This window comes from Rhea pennata, chromosome 8 (genome assembly GCF_028389875.1).
Source record: "Rhea pennata isolate bPtePen1 chromosome 8, bPtePen1.pri, whole genome shotgun sequence".
NCBI classification, from domain to species: domain Eukaryota; kingdom Metazoa; phylum Chordata; class Aves; order Rheiformes; family Rheidae; genus Rhea; species Rhea pennata.
Genome location: NC_084670.1, coordinates 3,776,382 through 3,797,781, shown reverse-complemented (window position 1 = coordinate 3,797,781; position 21,400 = coordinate 3,776,382). Strand labels below are relative to the sequence as shown.

The following is a 21,400-nucleotide window of genomic DNA, read 5'->3' as shown; positions in this document are numbered from 1 at the left end:
GATTCCTGAATATCTGCAAGACAAGCAGATATAATTTTATCTGGGGATGGCAGGAGGATGACACAGTACATTTTTGATTATTTTTATTGCTTTACAACTGTTTGGGGGAAAAGCTACAACCCAGAGAAAAGAGTATTCCAGGGCAGCAGGAGCAATCAGAACTACAGCAACTCGAGGATGGGCAAACTGATTGACAGGTGAATGCTAAAGCAGACAGCAACACAGAAAATCATCGTAGGACAGACATTTCGATAAATATTACTGTAGCCAATTTATTATTAACACAGTGGGACAGCTTTACATCTTGCATCACACTTTTCACAGTCCTTATGGTAAACATGCCATATCTGACAATTACAAGATGAAAACAAAGACCTCACTAACTCTCTACTGGCCCTGCAGTACTATCTGCTTCCTCAGTTAACCCTCTCGAAACTTCAGCCATGCAGCTACGTAAGCGTATAGAAACCCAAGTGTGTTCAGGCATGTAACACAATTCCAGCAGTATCCAATACAAGTTGCAAAGGTTATGTCATCTGCGACACTAATTTCTAAAAGGCTTCACAGACAAAGGAGAGGGACGTGAAAGACAAGTGGAGAGTTGTTAGTACAGAATCAGAGGATCAAGTAGAACGAAGTCTAAAGGGAACAGAAATTAAAAGTTGCCGAGACTCAAAACATTTTTCTGTCTGGTCACCTCTGGCCTCATTCTGACCGGTATGAAAAAACAACGCACACCTGACGCAAGCACGCACTGGCATAACAAACAGAAGATCAGGATGAAAGAATCTCGTATTATTTTTTATTTCCCAGCTTAGTTGACATAAACAAATAAAATACATTTCTTTCTACAGAAACATTAACCTAATTCGTAATCACAAATCTTTCTCTGTGCTGACAGTTTTGTTTTTAGGAGAAACAAACTACCTGATGGACCTAATAACTAAACACATTTTCATCTGATTCATACAAAATAGTTCCTGATTTATTTTACAAACAACGAAGCACAACATGGACTGTTGAACCCATAAGTCAAACCCTCCGCTACCTGTACACATGAAGATGTATTTTAGAATGAACTCTTGTGTGAAATAGCTGCTCAAGGCTTTTTCATTCATTATAATATCCATGATATCTTCCTCTTTCCATACCTCTACTATCAGGGTTAAAAAACAAAGGCAGACAAGTCAGAAGGTGATCTTAATCATGGAATGTTATTTAGTTCAAACATTTCTTTTCTATTTTCACTGTCCCTTTTTGAAAGCGCGTATTTCAGCAATCAAAACTGATGTGTACAAAGAGCGTTCAGTGAGAGACAAAAGGGAGATGCAACTTACATACGGCAACTGAACGAAGCTAACAGAGTGTTCTTGTCTCTTCGAACCCACATGCAAAATGCACGTTAGCAAGTATTCCAAAACTATGCCTTAAGTGAAGGAAAGTAGCAATGTTAAGCACAAGGTACTCCTTGTGGTTCATTCCCATTACATGATGTATTCAGTTAACAGTTATTTGGATAAAAACAGGATTGCTTTGCAAAGTTTTACGTGCACCAGTAAGGTAGGTTCAAAATAGACTAAAAAACATAAATTTCACTTAAAAAAAACAATTTAGGAATCTGGTTTATGTAATTCCCTTAAAAGTACTGATTGCAGATATATTAATAACATTTTGAAAGTTTCATCTAAAGCAACCACCACGCGCTGCCTCAAGATTATTAAATAAAATCTATGCTATTAACATGAATTTTTCATTCAGTTACTGCATGTTTTCATAAGTGAAGAGAATGCTTTAAATTGGTCAAATTGTAGAAAGATTCTGTTGAAACAGGGGGTGGGGGGGTATGTGTGGATATCTGGGCTGTCCTAAAGAATTTGGTCAAACAGTTAAACAGCTTTGAAGCACATAGAATTTATTTCACTGAAACACAGTTCATTTATCAACAGGTGTACACTTGAAAGAACAACCTTTCAAGGGCTTTATTAATGCAAATAATTCACATTTCTGACATTCTGTATCTGCAAAACACACCACAATTTCTTTTTCTGAAAAGAAGGCATGCATTTCAACAAAAACGGTTGCAAGTGGGGGAAAATCTAAACAAGCAGAACAATTATGTCCTATTCTAATATCAGTGCACTGCAACATCCACCTTCCTTTTTGAGATGTATCACATATAGTTCTTTTTTTTCTGTATCCATATTTCTACTGTTGATCAGGACTGATTGAATTTTGCAATCTTATCAAAATTGTTCTTTAAACTTAATAGAAAAAGTATCTTCAAATCAAGGGAATTTCATAGGAATTCATAGAGGAATTTCAGCACAAGATTTAGGGCCACTGGATTTTAACTAGCATAACTGAAAGAAAAGCAGTTTCTGTGTTTTAGGTTTTTTAAGTTAAATTTCAAACTCCCACAAATAGTTCTGAAAATAAATCCCAGTGTAATTCTGGCCCTACTAACATCCATGTCTCATCAATTTCAATGGACTAAAGATCAGCAAAGACGTTCTGCTGAGCAATGTCTTCTGCCCACTTAACTCTCTGAATCATACTGAGATGCCAAATATTAACAGTGCAAATCACAAAAGTCTGCAGACTTCACAAATGATACAACTTAGCAGCAAACTATGCGCTCACAGAAATAGAGCAGTCACAGAGAAACTTGGCACCTCCGAGGTAAATTCATTTTCTTGATGAATTTTCATATTTTATCATCTTTGTTCAATGTACAACATTTAATATACAGTTCTGATGAAATGTAATTAATAAGTCATCAGCAATTTCAGTGGACAACTGGATCCATCTGTAAAAACAGAATGCACCTGTGCATACATGACACTTACTGCCAGGGTTAAGGATATGTCTGCATTTTTCTGAATGTTGCATTGGTAATAGTGAGCCTTGTAAGCCTTGCTCCATAATAATCTATAATATAACTAGAGCCATCAGAAGGTCCAACAATCTGCAGGAGAAAAAGAACCAAGATTTTCCATTATGAAGTGAAATATACACTTTGTGCTAACAACTCCATTACTGCTAATTTTCCCATCATAAAATTAGTCATGCTTAATTAGTCGAACAGAAACTAGATTTATTTTGAAGTTATGCTGTAGCTTAACTATTTTAGTGAACACCGTCTCTGAAGGAACATCTCCCTAGGGCTTCTAATCAACCAAATTACACAGCCGGCTCTGGTGCTAGGTTAAGCCGATGAGGATTTGAGTCACAAAATCAGGCTAATGAACGAGTGGCCTCCAATGTGCTTTTCTTGAACAAAAGAGGGTAGGCAAAAGTGAATGAGGCTGGTGACAACTGTCTTGGAAATGCTGCACAGGTAAGGAACAAGAAGAAAGATGACCGTGACTTTTTTGTTCTGGAACAGATAAATTGATGTAGGGTCAAAAGGTAGATGAATAAAGAGAGATGAAAGCCACCCGCAACTTTGTCTGTAAGTGATACGAGGCAAGATCACTGTCGTAGCATAGAAAGGAATTTGAGACTAGATATACATTGAAAGATTAGTGATATACAAAAGACTGAATTACAAAAATAGAATTTTTATATTTTCTATAAATACATAAAAAGAATTTCTATGTCCACAACGTTTTAAGCTTGTCAAAGGCAATCTATAACCCATGCTAAATGGATGATGCACTGTAGAGTAAGACAACCTGGCGATTTCATGATGTCTAAGATGTCACCTCAGATAGGGATTTAACCATTAAGTGCCCCACAGTCACAAGTAGCAGGTGATATGGGACTTCTATGTGGAGGAGAAGCAGAAAAAAAAGTGGCAGTCTTCTTTCCTGCAATGCTGTTTGGACACCCCAGATGATGGGCTCCAACAGAAATTAAACACATGCAAGCATAGAACTTCACTGCAGTTCTTATCTCAGGAATATAGGACATCTCATGTAATTCTAACCCTATGTGTCACATAAAAAGCTCATCAGTTTTGACACAATGAATTTACAGTGGTATAGCTTTCAGGCTATAGTCAAGTGACAGATTAATTATGATAGTGAGAGATAGCTCATCTATCTAAATTTTAATTCAAACTATAAAAGTATTCATATTTTGTATCTATAATATCAATTTATGCTAAAATAAATGTCTTGATTTTTCAATATTCCAAAGGACAAGTTCTTAACGCTGAAATGCTTACAAAGGCTTAGGGATAGAATCGAAGCTTTGACACACACAAATGTATTTGTATCTTGTTTTGAAAGCACCAACTTACCTGCATTGAAATAAGTATGAAATCAATTAGGCTACCAATTCCACAAAATCCTACAGTGCAGAACTTTAGCAAGCCTAAGAAAGGGAAACAAAATTTAATTGCATCTTTAAGCTAGTTACTATAAGGTTCACGGGTTTCTGGTGGCAATCCATCCAAATCCTCTTCTCATCCCACAGAATATATACCTTCTAAAAACAGAAGTAAAATTAAAGATTTTTAACTATCAGAGAAAAAACACCTGTATATTCATATTTCTGTACTACCCTGAAGACACTTAAAAGATTTTAAATACAACTTTTATTAAACAAATAAAAATTTTTTGAAGGGAAAGGCAGAATTTGATGAATAAGTTACTGAAAATTTTCCTTTCTTTGATTAGATAAAGACAGAAAAAATCCCAACTTGAGCTAGAAAATTTACATATGAATAGGATTTTGTACCATCTCTTAAACTGCAGCACACACTGATCAGATTTTCTCCAAGACATGCTGCTTTGGAGAACCATTCTTAGTATCATTTTTATAACTATGCTGAAATAGGACTTTATTTATACATACGTGTGGGTGCATACATATACACACACGCTCACTTTTTTTATATATATATAAAAATATATATACACACACACATATGTATATATAAAAACCAAACACTTATGTTTACTCACTATTCAGAAGTAGTTAGGGATTCTTTTGTATGAATAAACGAAAGGTTAATAGAAAATACATGGAAATAGTGATGAACTTTCTCACACTGTGAGCGCTCCATGAAAGGCTGACATTCCATTTGGAAGATGCCTTCAGAAGAAAAAGGCTAAGAACTTTATTTTAAATATCAACAGTTCCTCAAACAATGAACTGTATTTATTGTAAGACAATACTTCACCTTTCAGCTAGACAAACATCTAGGCTATGTTGAGAATGAAATGCTCATATTGAAGACATTTTCAACTTTACCTTGGATCAGAAAGTTTGAAGAGGAATGCACAGATTTTGCAGTTAAGTTAGTTGTAAGCTATGCTGTACAGGCTTTGAAAAAGTTCCTTGCTAAAGAGTACTGGCACATTTCTGATGCAAGAGACAAGCATGTTGACATTGTCAGCCAGTGTGGCATCCCATGCCACCTCTTCCCACAGAAGTTAGGACTGCTGCCACTTGTGCTGTCCTGCCTTCTAGTAAAAAAACTAGATATTTTCCAAAGAGTGAGCTTGCCTTCAGTCAAGGTCTCCAGATCTCTTCCTCCTCTTTTCCACTCCCCCTCTCCCAGGAGCAGCTATCTGTCCAGCATACCTCCTCTTCTCCCCTTGTGCCCTCTTTATGTGGCTGTGTATGGAGGAGAGAGAATTTGATGCTTCACTAGAGTGGGGGAGTAACTGTTTGCATGCTGTAGGAATAGCGTCCCAGCATCTGGGGATGGCTCCCATAGTTGACATGATGAAACTAGTCTGATTTATAAACTCTAGGAGAGAGTTTATAACCACTCTATGGAACAGAAGTAAGAGAAAACCTAACAGGAAAAATAGACCTAATGACCATGAGGCTGAAAGAGTAGTAGCAGGACAGTCTTTCACCTGATTAAAAGGAAAGTCCACAAACATATTACAGCTGAAGTGCTGCCATATAAATCTGGAAAAAAACTAAATCTATCAATGTTTAAAACAATTTGTTCCCAGTGGCTGATGTGTGAGACTTGCAGCAGTCAAACATAGTTAGCCTGGATATTAGTATTGGCAGTCAACTAAACAAATGTTAGCCCTAGGAAACAACAGTTAAGACATCCAAATAGTATCAAACTCTTTGGTGAACACAATTCACTTCATTATTATCTCTGCATCAGGTGTAGTCACCATTTAAAATATTGGTGACATTTATTACGACATCTCTTCTCAAGCTCCAGTCCTGAACATCACTGTCTGTTGGTGACTCGGAAACCCAGTAGTTCTCTTACCACCGCTGGTTCCAGCAGCGGTTCCAATTCACTTGAGGAACTGGCTGCATCCTGGTGAGCCATTCTCCATTAGGTTACTAGGTGTAGAAAAACTGTTTCTGAACACTGCATACGTTTCTAGAGTATAAAGTTTTTTTTTTCCCCTCCTCCTTGCTTCCCTCCCCACAAACATACTGCTCTGAGAAAACAAACTGCTCTAAAGCACAGATGAAAAAATAGGCATCCTAGGCAGCAATAACCTATGGTTTACTTCACAGTGTGTGGGAGAGGAAGGGGTTGCTCTCCATACAACTCTACTAGTTTCTTCATAGTCAATAGCTTGTTTGCTATTTGTGCTTCCTTTAAGTACAAAAGGGAGAAAAAAAAGAAAGTATTTAAAGTTTTCATTACATTTGCACAAAATATTTCAATGCTATTACCTTTCTTTAGCACAGCCTTTGCCAAGGCATGGATGACCTAAAAATTAACCTCTGCAAGAAATCCAATTTATTGATTTTATTTTTCTGCATTTCTACTCTTATATATTTGCTTTTTTTCTTTTATACTTTTCAAAAGCTTGAAAACTTGCTGTCAGAAGAGTTTAATTGCAAGTCTTTTAACTTTGGTTGCTGGCTACAGTATATTCCAGTAGGATTGGCAAGTATGAAACATACAGGACTTCTATACAAGAATACAGCATTCATAAATCTACAATATATTACAATATAATTACTGTGAATTATTATACCAAATACACTACTAAAATACATTTTCAGTCACTGATGTAACAAAATATGTGTACCTTATCAATTGCTTCCAGAAATATATCTTTTTGTGAAACAGATGGACAAAATAAGTGGTAATTATAGAATTTCAAGGAAAAAGACACATATGTTAACACATGATTAGCCAAAAGGACAGATGATATTCTTAAAGAACCCAAGAGTTTGCATATAGTGGCAGAAACTCAAAACTCTCAACAGAAGTGACAGTAAAATGCATAGCTTTTTCCAATTTATTGCTCCATGCTATCTAGACTTAAATGTACTTCCATTTGTCTGGCTCAGTAATAAACAAAGAAAATCCTAGAACACTGAAAGTGGTTCTAACTTACTCAGGTATCTGCATAACTTAAAAGCCAGTGGCATCATCACGCTAAGAATTAGGTTGTAAAAGCACTACCAGAGCTTATTAAAGGTCACAGTTTCTGCAGAACTGTTACTAATACTATGAGCTATCTTGAACGTCTGCAGTTTTAAGAATAAATTTTGTGTCTCAAAACACTAGTTTTACTATAAAGTTTGTCCATTATTTTGCTGGTAAAATTGAGCATCACTTAAGTAGCTGGCACATCAGTCAAAACCACTTCTGTTCAGAGCCTCACAGAAAATGCAGTGGTAAATATCAATCTAAAGCAAAACTATTAATGGCAATAATCTTGTTTGCTTATGACAGTTTTATCTGCTGGACAACTATGTATCCATTGTCACCTCTCACTCCAACAGCTGGATTTTATTTCATATCCATTCTAAGAGGTAAAAACAGAGTAGAAGGCAGAGGTATATACTGAAGGATTTTATTTCACAAGAAAGTAGAAGATTCTAGTTTTAGGTATGAAAACTATGACAGTCAGAGGTCATTACTCAAATTATAAGTATACACATACGACTCAGTTAAACAACAACCTTTACCTCAAAGAAAAAAAAAAAAAAAGAAATAAACTCACCTAAGGCAGGATAGCCTAGATAAAATCTATCTGCTCCCAGCCATCCAAGAAATAAAGACAGAGCCACTGCCACTTTGTAGGAGTATCCATTTCTGCCAAAACATACAAGTCATATATGACTGCAAAAATATATTCACTCATAAACATATTTTAAAAATTTAAAACAATGATTTGTCTGCTGCTTCAGCTTACAAAACAAAAAAGTCTTATTTATCTTCAATTAGTGGACACAGAACCGAAAATGTTCAGCTTTCAAACTGCTTAGGCATCCTCCACAAAGCAACCTCAGCCACTGCAACTCAAGTATACTCTTTCAGAATATAGATTCTTATTCTGAAACTAAATCATCATTCCTTGTCAAGAGAGATGTAATTCAGTTGCTGATACATTCCTGTTTACAGAGCACTTCCCAGTAGTTCAGCCCTATTGAGACAACACTGGAAAGCTGAGCAGTACATGCATACTGTCTGTAAGCATTAGTCTCACATCCAGCCAAAAAGACAGAACAGGGTATGCACATGTGAGATGTCAGTAAAGACAATGACTGTGATGAGATTTGAAGAAGACATGAACCACGGCCACTAGCTGAAGAAGCTGCATGAAGCCTTCAGCCAAAAGGAGTAAGTGACAAAACCATCCATTTCCACAGCAAAGGTAGTGGATGGCACATGTTCTTACAAATGAAGAGAACTGTTGACCATACAAAGATGTATTGTGGTAGAGGCACCCTAAAGTTAAGCATCCTGTTGTTAGGCATACAAAACGCACAGATAGAAGCAGCAGCAGAATCCTCAGATTTTCTGAGATCCGCACTAATCGTCACCATTCTTGCCAACAATTGGAGGGATGTGGACACCCAATCAGCAGTAATTTTCAGTCACTGCTGATGTGAACTTTATGCTAATAAGCAAGCTAGAAACACATAGCTATTAATCCTAGAACTATCCTCTGCTGCATTGGGGAACATCTAGACTTTGAAAAGAAAAGCAAACACAAATGTAATTAGAACTTTAAAAATATTCAATAATTCCCTGTTTTGATATGTGCATTACCATGTGCCAGCAACTACTTAATAAGCCCAAATTAAACTCTTGGTTAACAGCTGAATAAAACATACAGTTTCACAAAGACAGTAGCTAAGAAAATCCGAGCACCTTTATTAAGCAGTCTTAATGCCAAATAAAGATCTACATTTTTGCTTATTATCTAGATTTATTGACTTTAAAACTTAATGGCAACATTAAGTGATTAAACCATGACTCTTACCTCAGTATTTGTTACTTGGTGCTTATTAGCAACACAGAACATACTGGGCCTTCCAGGAACCTAATGTAATGTAATGTAAATTACCATCTTTAGAAATATCTAGTTTCCACTGTAAAGACGACTAACGGTTTTACTTAAAAGTTGAGGTAAACTTTAGGAAATTATTTATCAACTGTCAAGTGTCAACAACCTTCCAAGGACACTGAAGTATAAAAACAATTCTTAGGTAAAAGGTAGGAACCACAATTTAATTTGAGATGTTCCTGATCAAACACAGTAATAAAGTAAACCAAGCCCTTGTCTATGCATTGAGATGCTTGTAGAGCAGTGTGCTGCTGTCAACATGAAACTGAAAGGGCAGAAGAGATCTAGTATGAAGTGAAATCATGTTCATACTGTATTAATTCTGCATCCACTCCTTTATTTCCTTTGTCTTACTCATTCTCTTAGCTAAAAATAAACTCTTGAGACTAATACAGCAAGTAGGGAAATAACATTCCCAGCCATCTGAAGTAATTTGAACAATTGGATAAAAGATATCATTTGCTTTCAGTTATTCTTCTGAATTTTTCTTCTATTTGTGCTTCTCAGCATTATTCAATCATTATTATTTCTGCATGTATTTTTCTCAGTTACCATGTTAAAAACTCTTTTTTTCTGCTCTCCATGCCATTTGATACAATGCAAGTATTGCTATAGGCCACGTTTGTTTCTGTGCTCTTTCAGGGTCCCTTATCAATGTTTAAAGACCTGTCTACACCAGACTCTATAAATTTTACAGACTATCATATTACAGACTGTTAGAAGACTTGAGTGATGGATATATTCAAGTCTGCAAAATCAGGGCCTGTCCATATTAAGCAAAATACAAAGCCAAATTAGAGAACTCTAGAATTTAGCAAAAATCTACCACCAAAAATCAAATTAAAACCAAAGCAAAGTAAACCTAACTCCCACGCCTTCTTTGCTGGAGCAAACTCCTTAGTGCTTGCAAAGTTTTCCTGGAAGAAACACTAGGAAGACCTATCTTCAACATATCCATTTAAATATACATACAATGTAGTGTGCTAGTCTTGTACTAAAAGCTAGCACTATCCAACTTTCTGGATTCCAGAACTGTAAATGCGACTGCTGCTACATTATGGTTTTGGCTATGGGCAACTTGCTGATTTGCCCCTTCCTACAGGTAGGAACAGACATTAACCTACAGCCCACCATGCTAGGACAATCCTACAGAGATGCCTTCTCAAATCAATTTCCTGATTCAAATGATGTGTAGTAGTTTCTTCCTGAAGACAGTTACAATTTCTAAAAAACCTCAAACAAGACGCTCAAAAAAGCAGTAGAAGTGGCAGGCTTATAGTTGTAATATTAAGCTAGAGATTCCTGCTTGAAATAATGCTTCTAAGACTTACATAATATTTAAAATGCCTTATAAAAGGTTGATACAGTGATTAGACCACTTTTTAACAAACATATGTATGAAAGAGGGAAATAATAATCTTTTTGCTGTTTTTACTTGTTTTGGGGATTTTATCAAGGGGATACTTGTATAACTCTTCCTACAGTCACAGTGGGATTTCAAGGGTGTTTTCAGCAAGTCCCCAAAAGTTCCTCTTCCTCCTCTGCCATACAAGCATCATGGGACTGGAAAAGCCACAGCAAGTTCTTTTGGTAGTATAGCCATTGATTATTTCATCATAAACAATAGTCACAATAGTCATCATAAGAAGCTCACTATTTTTACTGCCTACTGAAAAGTTAACACAGAAAGACCCCTACATGGTCTTTAATTTTTTCAAATGTAAAGAAAACACAAATTTACAAGAAAGCTTCTAGAAAAAATAGTAAATAAAAATGAATATATACAAATGCCCAAAACATAAAAATTACATCTATTTCAAAAACTAAGCAATTTTTATTGAACTAGTATAACCTCATCTTTTTCCCAGTCTCCATCACAGACAGGACTGAAATGCAATTGTTTCTGGACAAAAACATGACTGCAGTCTAGTTTGCTAGCATTTTAATTTGATTAGATGTAATAATATATTTTCTTGAATTTGCTGAGCTTTGACTTCTGAGAAGACTACGTATAGAGAAAAATATTGATGAAATTGAGAAGCAGAGCTGTACTTCTGAGTTAGGCAAATTATTGAGCAGCAAGTACCACATCAGAGTTATTTGCAGCTAGAGTGATGAGGAATACTCAAGAGGATTACTGGAGCTATAATTTCCAGAGATTCCACAGTTGGACAAAAGAAAAAGGCTCTTGTGTGAATTCCATAAAAAGAAGAAACAAATAGTAGTGATGGGTGTCCTCTGATCACTAACACTGGCCAGTTGGAACATTTACTGGTATCCATTGCTCATGATCTGCCTCAGAAAAACTAAGTCCATTATTTTCACATTTCAGAAACAGGCCCTCGAGAGACACACTGGACTGGATTATACAAAAAAAGTTCTTTAAGAAGAGAGAGCAGTTCCTCTTAAATAGATATTCAGGGAACTGGAGAAAGACTTCAGCTGCCCCAATACTCACGTGCATTACATCTTAAAGCAAAATTTCCCAGAGGCTTCAAACTGCCATGAACCTGTAGTGGTGCTGAACAGAGCAGCCAAGACCAGGGCTGCTTTATCCATTCTCTCTCATCCTCGTGTTGCCCTCATCCTTGTGCTGACACAAGCACTGATGTGACTGTACTGCAACTCTAACTGGGGAACTGCTCCAGGTTAGTTCAAACTCTTTTGAGTTTCCTGACTCAGTACACAATGGGGTTTGTCAGGCAAAGGGATGGAGAGGAGTGCAGTGTTCTATCTCCTTATTTTTCTTTTTTCTTCTGCCAACACATCATACTATTTTAGAAAAACTTCAACGTGAAAATAAAGGAAAACTATTACAAAATACCGTAATGTACTTACACGTTACGACACGCAATAGGCTTGTAAAATCCAACTTCATTTCCAGTAAAGACTTTTTCTATGCCAAGATGATCTTTACAAGTAATATTTGGTGCTGGTAGACATTGAACTGAGGACAGAAAAATTATTTAAATGTAAGCAAAAACCAATCTGAGATTGTGACACTTTTCTGACAAGCCACATGACATAAGTGAAATAAACAGATGAAGTTACACTGCGTAACAGTCATGATGCACATCGTATGTAAGGGCTTGTTACTGGTAATTGAATTGTTCAAAGCCAGCCAGCCCTATGACTAACTTGACTTTTTGCATGATACATATTAAGCAAAATATACAAGGCTAATTGCGCCCCTAATTCTGTTGGAATTTCCATTTCTGTTCCATTATGAGTCAGTGAGAGATCCGAACTGGACATACGGAAAACATTTTCATCTTGAGAACAGTCAAGCGTTAGAATGAGCTGCACAGAGAGGTGGTGCCATCTCCATCTTTGGAGGTTTTTGAAATCTGAGTGGACAATGCCCAGAGCAACCTCATGTGAATTCAGTGCTGACACTGCTCTGAGCATGAGGTTGGGTGACAGAAATTCCTGGGGTCTCTTCCAGCTTAAGTTATTCTCTGATTCTAATCTAAGGCTTGACTCATAAAAGAACCAAAGTGGAAATCAAAGAAGAAAGTGACATCTGCAAAAGGTTTGCAATATATTATCAGAATATTAATCACTCTCTAATGTCAAAGTAGGTTGTTTCAAAGGGCCAAAATCCAGCCCTTCCTCTACTTTCTATTACTAGCTTTCAGTACTTGTGAGTTCTATCTAACTTCCAGCCAGGTTCACTATTTCCTTCCTGATTTTCAAATCATACTTACAGGCAAGACTACAAATGGATTTTGTTGCCTTTCTTTTTAAAAACCAGACCATATTATATATGGATCAAAATATCTAATTTCAGCTGGTCAATATCAGTAACACCTAAAAAATATGAGCTGTATCTGGACTACACGGATGTTACCGATTAATGTGCCTGATCTAAGACAGTTATATCTTAAAAAAGCTACACTGTGTCTTTAAAAAAAATAAGCTAAGGTAACAGTGTGTTCTTTTATTTAGAAGAAATGTACAGCAATTAAAATGTACTGAGATAGTAAAGGACGCATTTTTTCCCATCAATGTCATGCCAGTAAGCCCCTAAACCTGCTACTAAATGAGACTACTCAGATACTTCGAATTAAACCGATACTTGTTTGGGTGATGCGATCTAGAAAGATGCTTGGAGGCTGCTGTGCTTCAATTGTCATCTAAAAGAATAACTTTTTATTACTTAGATAATATGGAAAGGCAAAAATCAGATACTGTGGAGACCACTTAAAGACTGTTATATGCATAAAAACTCTGTATTGTCAGAAAATAACATGTTAAGTAATTCAGCAACCTTCCTCACTCTGAAGCTTATCTCTTGTTTAAAAGTATATTGCATTAAATGCACATGTCCACAAACTAGTTAGACATAACAAATTGAGTTGTGACCCATCTCCAGCTACAGAATACTCTGACTGACTTCTTATAATCAAGGACAAGACATTTAAGATAATGCAAAGGACTGTGCACATAAAGCAAAAGTGTTATACTATTAACTAACCTGCAGAGACCATTTATTTCAAAGCCTTAGAACACAACACAAGGTAAACACAGGTAATAAACTAAATAACCAATTTAAGTATTCATCTGTTATACTCAAATGAGCATCAGAATTTAAAACCAAAACATCCTGTGCTTTCAAAACAGTCTAACGACACCAAAACCTCCTGATAATGAAATACACTATTTTTCCTTAGAAGAAATTAAAAAGGAAGATTGAGGTCTAATGCGTAATGCCAATTCTTCTTCCAAAAAGCATATGCAAAACTGAGTATGATAGGAGTAGGTTGTTTTAATCACTGTAGTGAAGGCTAGAACCTAGAAGATATAAGATACATTGAAGAGATTTACCAAAAATCTCACTTACAAACATACTAATGAGATATAACATATTTATTCATTTTTAGTAAAGCATCCAATCTATGCAAGTGTTTTAAGCTTTCTGAATAATGCAATGACATTACCGATTCCATGTTTCAAAAAAGATCATCTAGCAGATATAAAAATGCATGAACTGAACACATTCTTGGAAAAATGTAGTTACCATCAATATATGTCAGAAGTTGAAAGTCCTTACCATATGCTGTGTGATTTCTACAATTCATTGGTTCTTGTGTACTATTGTCTATTTTAGGATCATCACAAATATATGTTCAGTTAATTGAGGAAAACATATTTCATATCAAACACTACTACAAGTTTAATACTAATTTATTCCACCTTCTTTAACCCCTGAGGATTTAAGACATACCTTGATGTCAGTATTCCTTCCTACCCGCCCCCCAAAATACAAGCAGCAAATCTCCCAATTCAATAGGTGAATAAATTGCATATACTTCACATTTAGTTAGTGCTGCAGTCAGCACTACCTGAAGGAACGACAGTATTTATCAATCCCGGCCTCTGTATTCAAAGACAGCAAGGCTGCACACCTAATCTAGTCTTCTTTCCTTAGCTCACTATTGCAGGGCATTTAAACTGAGATAATTCAGTTGAGAAAATTAAATCAACAATAACATCCAAAACTCAAAGTGAACGTCAGAAAATGAGCACTCGAACTGCCAGGAACTGGGACTAGAATAAACCTGAGCAGCAGCTAACTTCCAGAGGTCTCCTCTCCTGCGGCCAAGCAAAGCGGGAAATGGAGCTAACCTTCCCGGACGAGTTGGATCCGCAGCTACATGAGTAACCGTCACCTGCTATCAGGCGAGGCCTGACACGCCTCGGGAGAGCCAGAAACCTCCCAGCTACCTGCTAACATCTGAGACCTGTTAATTCGGGCTCCGGAGGCAGACTCGATTTTTGCGAAGTCATTGCATCCCAACACAGCGTCCGGAAAAGTATAAGGTGGGGGGGAGGGGGTGTCTCAACTCCCATAGGGTTTTATTGCGGAAAATCCCAGAGACACCCCACACCTACACACAGCACACGCTAAAAAAATCACCGACCCCCCCAAAATCACGGGCCCCCCCCCCCGCTCCGTTTCCCAGACGAGACCCCTTCTTGCGGGCGGGGAGGTCCTGAGGCTCTCCGTGGCCTGTGAGGAGCAGCGAGGGGCGCCCGGGACCCCCCATCCCGGCCCTCCATCTCCCCCTTCTCCCCCGAGGAAACCGGCTCCAGCCGCCGCGGCCCGGGGGCGCCCCCCAACCCGCCCCGTCGCCACAGCGACCGCCCCCGCCGCGCTCAGGATATTGCCCCAGGCGCAGCTCGTCGCACTTGAGCGGCGCCTCCCGGCCCGCTGCCGTCGCTGCTGCTCCCGCTCCCGCTCCCTCCGCGGTCGCAGCCGCGAACCACAGGAGAAGCAGGCACCGGGCCTCCGCCGCGCCTCGCCGCCGCCCGCCCCGCGCCGCCGGCAGCCGCCCCGGCCGCGCGGCCATGATGGGAAGGAGCCGTTCCCGTCAGCTGACTCGCCTGCCCCCGGCGGCGCGGCGGGGAGGAGCGGGCCGCGCTGCCGCAGCGGAGGGTAGAGGCGGGGATTTTTCTTTTTTTTTCTGGTTGATCTCGGGTAGTTGACGTGTTTGGACTTCTTTGTTTGTTTTTTTTTTTTGACCCGAGCAAACACGGCTCCCGAGGCGCTCTTGCCAGTGCTGCCGGCACAGCTCGCCCCTGGTCAAGATGGCGCTTCGACCGCCGCGGCAGGGCGACGGGCCGGCTTGTGCCCTGAGCAAAGATGGCCGCCGCGCGCTCCCCGCCGGTGGGCGACGGCGCCGCGGCTGCCCTTACTCAAGATGTCCGCCCGGCGGGGTGGGGGCCGTGTTAACAGCCGCCGTGTGTGTGAAGCGGCTCTGGCAGCGCTGTGGGGGGGCGCCCCGGGGCCGAGCGGCAGGAGAGCCTGCCCCCCCCACCTCCAAACCTGCTCCTCCCCCGTGCTGGCCCTGAGGCGGGGAGAGCTCGGCTAGGGCAGACGAGCGCGGCGGAGGGGGCGCGAAGGCAGGTATGAAGCCGAAACAGACCGAACGCCCGTCCCAAAAGCGAAGTAGTAACTTATCAGCCAGGCCCTGTCCAATCGCCCCGAGTAGCAGGTGCCTGTGAGGACCTGGCGAGTTGTCCCGAGAGAGCCACGTCCTGTCCCCAGGACCAGGCAGCGACAGTAAAAACGGAGCTCGGCCTGGCCAGGGGAGGGGAATTCCTCAGCTATGGATACGCCTTCCCTAGAGTCCGGCCGGGGATAAGACTCTTAGGAATTCTTGCGTTTTTCTGGAGCAAATGCAGAGCCATCCTATAAAAAGAATATTTACCTTTAAATTCAGTGTGTGGTTAAAAGTGCTCTTGTAGCTTTTGTTAGTAGAACAAGAATATTAAATGCCCAGAGCAGGCACACTTTATATTCATTAATACTTGCTATTTTTAAGGAAGTCTACAGAAATTACCATCCTTCTCTTTCATTCCTTAAAGTTATTTTATTTAGGATCTTTTAATTTTTTTTTTAATTTAGTATTTGATTTTAAGGCATTGGTTTTCAGTTATAAACAGCCCAGGATCGCCAGCAGTTTATAGGAGATGAAGAGACCATTTAGCAGAAGTATAACCTGGAAAGGCTGCCCTGCTGTTACCAGTTTTTAATCTGCTCTAGAAGCATTTCCTGAAAAACTTGTAGGGACCTAGAAACTAGAAACGAATGAAAGCAACTTCCAGATAGTATATAGGAGAATGTCATTATTACCCAGCATTTCTGAAAATCTTTTGGTTTCATAGTTGATTATTTTCATGAGCAAATGGTGACAAATGCATGAGTCTGTCAGTACCAGTGAACAGTCTGCTACAGTCCCAGCTAATGTAAAAATGCAGACCTAAAATATATGGATGGCTGGCAGAGATGTCTTTTCTCAGTCAGTGATGTGAAATATTGCCATCTAACAGCTTTTGAGAGACTTGTGTAAACCAAATTGGCAGTCTAGAGCTCAACAAAGTATGCAAATCAAAATTGATATTCCTTTCGTCAACTGGAAAAGAAAGGCCAGGGACAGAGTGCACTTCATAATGAACTCAGCCCTCCAAGATCACGATTGAGGTATGCTGATGAGAAAAGTGCTTCGCTCTTTTGTCTGCATTGCATCTCTTGGGTGGATAAATACAGGCCTTGCTCTTCATCACTGTCAAGAAAATTGTTGCTTCTCACAAGCACTATGTTAATTAAAATTGAGAGTAAGGACCAGGAAGTTAGGCATTTGGAATCTGAATCCTTAAAACAGGAGGACAACATGTTATATGTTCTTAGCATGTGTGTTTTGTGCAACTATTGTTTAGTTAAAAAAAAGGCATTGGGAGGAGGGAAAGTCAATTATCAAATTATCACTTATGAAGTGAAATTAATTTCCAAATCTTTTTTTAGTGCATATCCTATGTAACTAGCAGGGCCGCATGAGATCTGCAATGAGCCAGAATAAAAATTATTTTTAGCGGGGTTCATTTGATATTTTTGATAAATACATAAGTGAAAGCAGACTAACATACAGTGTGTGAGGGCACAAAGCATCCATAGTTCCCATTAAGCTTGGCCTCAGGCTTTGTGTGTGCTCGGTGTTTTGAGACTGGCGATAGAAACTAAAGGGAAAGGTGTCCCTGTCAACTCTCAGTATTTCTTAAGCTGCAGGTAATGTGTGCTTCAGAGCGCTGCCTGGAACAGCGCTGGTTGTAGTGAGCGCTGGGTCACACAGCTGTGCAATTTTGTTTCGGTGCTGTGTCGGGGCAGCGCTGAATTGCTTAACTCCGTCCGAGCCTCAGTGCTGCTGAGGTTTGGGCCGCTCCCGCTGAGCTGCAGTGGCAGGGCCCGCTTCCCTCACCTCTGCAGGCGCCTCGGCACGCCGAGCCTCCGGCGCACGGAGAGCACGAACTCCCGCCTGCCACCGAGTTAGTGCAAAAGGAGCGTGAATAAAAACTTCCCTACGGCCTTTTCTAAAGCTACGTGAACCCACACGGCGCCGTCCCCCCCGGGGGCCGGCTCTCCTGCCGCGCCGCCCCGCAGGTGCGGCTGCTCGGCCCCGCTTCCCGCTTCCGCCCAGGTGCGAGCCAGCGGCCATCGCAGGTAACGCGCGGCGGGGCCACCTCGGCGCCGGCCCTGCCCCTCGCGGGGAAGTGCGGGGGGATGCGGAGCCGGGAAAGGCCGGGGGGCACCCTCCCTCGACTCTCGGAGGAGTCGAGTTCCCTCACCAACCCCCCCCCAGCTCTAAATAGCCTTTGGTCGTAGCTTTGCTAGAAGCGTTTCTGACCTTTTTCTCGCTTTTTCGACGCCTGGCCTCGCAGCGCGGTTTGGACACCGCGGGCCTGCTAGCATTGCCTTCATTGCTTATAAAGAATTTGTTGTAACTAGGCGAGGAGGTGCTGATGAAATAGCTTTCCGTCGGAGACACTTTGGTCAAAGGCTTTCAATTCAGAGATCCTTAAAGAAGCAGGCTTTTATGCAGGGGTTAGTTAGTGGGGTGCAATTCCTTGAATTTCTGAGCTTTAGAAACCGGCACTATGGTTCCAAGTCTAACAACTCTCCTCCCACATGAAGCAGTTTGTTTGTGTCACTGTTATGTGTAATAATTTTCAGATTTGTTGTTTAATTTCAGTAGAACATGACAGTGTTCGGATCCCAGAAGCACAATCCTTGTGAGAATAGGTTTCTGAGTAGAAGCTGCGTTATTGCTCCACTGAGAGTGGCTTCAGCCTGAGCTCACCCTTTTATTAGATGTCGGAGAATCCACACAGGCACGTTCCCCTCGAGGCTCAAGCCCACAGGAATTCAGGTTCTGCTTGTTAAAACTTAGCATGTTTTGAGAATGAGTAAGGTTCATCGTGAGCAGCATGGAGGCTGGTAATCTCAGGTACACGCAGTTTCATTTGCTTTCATCATCTTGTAGTCAATAATCCTCTGTAACTACAGGGTACGCTTGTCTTGTCTGGGGATCAGTTATTTCATACGTAAGAATACTTAGCTTTGACCTGCTTTATCCTGCAGATATATGCTATATTTGTATTTAGGTATTCACAGCACCATTCAATTATCTCAAGTGCCTGAAGTAGTCAACACAAAATATGTTGTATAATATTTTGAGATACTGAAAAACATTGAAGATCTATTGCACTTTTAATTAAAACCTGTAATGTTTATGTGAAACAGCAGGACCTTTGCTTACAGTGGTCTCTGAAAAATGTGCACATGCTAAACATTTTTGGACTGAATTTTTTTGTGCGTTGCTAAGATGGTAAACTGAGTCAGCCTACTGTGTAGAACAGCAAAAATATATTTTAGAATAATGTTGTTTCTTCAGTAGCACATAGCGGCGTGAAGACTTTTTAACTGTTTTTTTTTTAATATCACAAATTATAGGTGATGTTGAGGTAGGACCATTTAAGATTAAGATAAGTATATCAAATGCTGTTTTTTCCTTTTTTTCGCCTTTGTCAAACTTTAAACTCTTCGAGCTGAAATTTTCCAAGTCAGAGATTTCTCCTGGACTGATGAAGGAAAAACATGCACCGTATCAGTCACTTCTGGAAAAATTCCAAATGCATTAGTGCAGAAAGGTGACTTTGAATAAGGATGTACTCTTTGCTGTTCCCGTGACAATCTGCCCAGATTGCCTATGTTAGAAGCCTTTGAAAAATAGCAGCAGTTAGCACTTGCGCATCAAGGACTTGTGTCCTGGAGCTAATGTACCAAAAGGTGCCACTCACGATGAGCATGGTCGCCCTTGGACTAGTCAGAACTCTCCCTGCAACCACAGCTCTCAGCTGCCATGTCCTTGGTCTGTCACCAGACCAAACAAATCCAGCTCTCATTTGCTTTCCTTGACTCCCCTGAACCTGCTCTCTCCTGGCAGAGTGTGGAGAGTCAAGTTGCCTAACTCCAAGCCAGCTGTACGCTGTGTGTGTTATGGGACAAAAAGCCCGCAAGGAGGTACGGAGCTGTGAAGCCAGCAGGTAGGCTTGGGACGGGTGTCAAATGAGGGAAATAGCTTTTGGAGAGGCTGGTGATTGGGACTGCAGAGGGCTGTAGAGCACAGTTAGAAAACTGGGGTGAGATGGGTCTAGTGCCTTGCAGAGCCCACTTGTGGGAGCCAGGAGGCTCGGGCAAGCTTGAAGACATCGGGCAGAAGCAGTTGTAGTAGTTAGGTGAGTGGAGATGGGCAGAAGAATCTGTGCCAGCTTAACTGTGTTCTCATTCAGATCCTAGGAGAAAAATTCATACTTCTGTGTCTCAGTAATCCTCTGTAGAGGGTAAGTGTTTGTCAAATCCACTGCCAAGGATGTCTTGATCCTCTGTAGCTCTGAGTTAGGCAGCAGATGATCACTTAGTGTCTCAGCTCAACTAGCAGCAGTGTGGGGACTGGGTGGAGGTGATGGAAGATTTAAACCTTTCAGCTCTTCTGGTGTCCTCATTGGCATGGGGGAATTCCTTTTTTCTTTTTCTTTTTTTTTCTTTTTCTTTTCTTTTCTTTTCTTTTTTTTTTTTTTTTTGTTCTCCCCTCCTCGAGGTCTATTTTTGAAAAGGATCCAAGTCCTGGCATTTCACCCAAGACTTTGTGAAACTTTCCTGCTCCCTGTGATACATTGAGTTCAGCTCTCGAAAGTGAAGAGAGTAAAAACCCGTATGTACATTGTGCTGAATAGTATATTTTTTCCTGACCATGCTAACCTTTATGAAATTCCTGATTTTTGGCAATGATTTTATGGTGATACTCGGAGCTGCAATGTGAATTTTAAACTTTGAGGTTTGTCATTTTGTCTAGCAGATAAATAGATGGCTGTAGAAGTAAGAGAATTGAGCTGGGGAAGTTCAACACACAGTGGATGAGCTGTTTTCAAGAGATGAAACCATTGTGTTTCGGATCACTCTTGAAGATTAATGTCTAGGCGTGGGTCTCCTAATTTAGCAAATTCTGTCTGTTGCCACCTCACTCAAAATTAGCATTAGTGTTTAGAAATTGTTTAGCAATGACCTGTTTGGGTTGCCAAACATAAACTGATCAGTAATTTCTGGGGTTGTGTATTTCACTGGCCCCCAAGAGCAAGTTAGGGAACTGTCATCACTTATGCATTACTTGAAAACATTCAACTTTAGTTTATATTCTCAGGGATCCCCTTACAACAGAAGGGGCTGTTGGTTTGCTTTAAAATAAAACATCCCCCTTTTCACTTGGAGAAAAGAAAGGAGAAGAAAGAAATACTGATGGCGGTTTTAATGTGTTGCC

The 21,400-nt window shown here is 40.1% G+C and overlaps 2 protein-coding genes across 6 annotated transcripts in view; one reads left to right on the top strand and one right to left on the bottom strand.

Annotated features, from left to right (window-relative positions):
* Window positions 1-246: 246 nt before the first annotated feature.
* On the bottom strand, window positions 247-15,491 carry TM2D1 (TM2 domain containing 1). Its single transcript, XM_062581889.1, has 6 exons — window positions 15,414-15,491; window positions 14,299-14,370; window positions 12,084-12,192; window positions 7,896-7,987; window positions 4,244-4,317; window positions 247-2,965 (listed from the first exon to the last, which is right to left on the bottom strand). The coding sequence occupies exons 2-6, from the start codon at window positions 14,324-14,326 to the stop codon at window positions 2,855-2,857; spliced, it is 414 nt and encodes a 137-aa protein (XP_062437873.1). The 5' UTR covers window positions 14,327-14,370; window positions 15,414-15,491; the 3' UTR covers window positions 247-2,854.
* A 632-nt stretch (window positions 15,492-16,123) lies between these two features.
* The window catches only part of PATJ (PATJ crumbs cell polarity complex component), a 159,336-nt gene continuing 154,059 nt past the window's right edge, over window positions 16,124-21,400 (top strand). For 4 of the 5 annotated variants that reach the window (XM_062581767.1, XM_062581764.1, XM_062581761.1 and 1 more), the window contains exon 1: window positions 17,150-17,232. The gene's annotated coding sequence lies outside the window, so the exon portion shown is untranslated. Of the gene's footprint in view, window positions 16,156-17,149; window positions 17,233-21,400 lie in introns of those variants that run through there. The other variant, XM_062581762.1, reaches the window with a different exon arrangement.

Excerpts from the sequence above, each read along its gene's own strand:
- TM2D1 (XM_062581889.1), bottom strand. The coding sequence starts at position 14,326 with ATGAATTGTAGAAATCACACAGCATATG. Across the intron at positions 12,193-14,298 it reads TAGAAATCACACAGCATATG|TTCAATGTCTACCAGCACCA; the intron begins GTAAGGACTTTC and ends TTCTGTCCTCAG. Across the intron at positions 4,318-7,895 it reads TCTAGGCTATCCTGCCTTAG|GCTTGCTAAAGTTCTGCACT; the intron begins GTGAGTTTATTT and ends TCCCTTTCTTAG.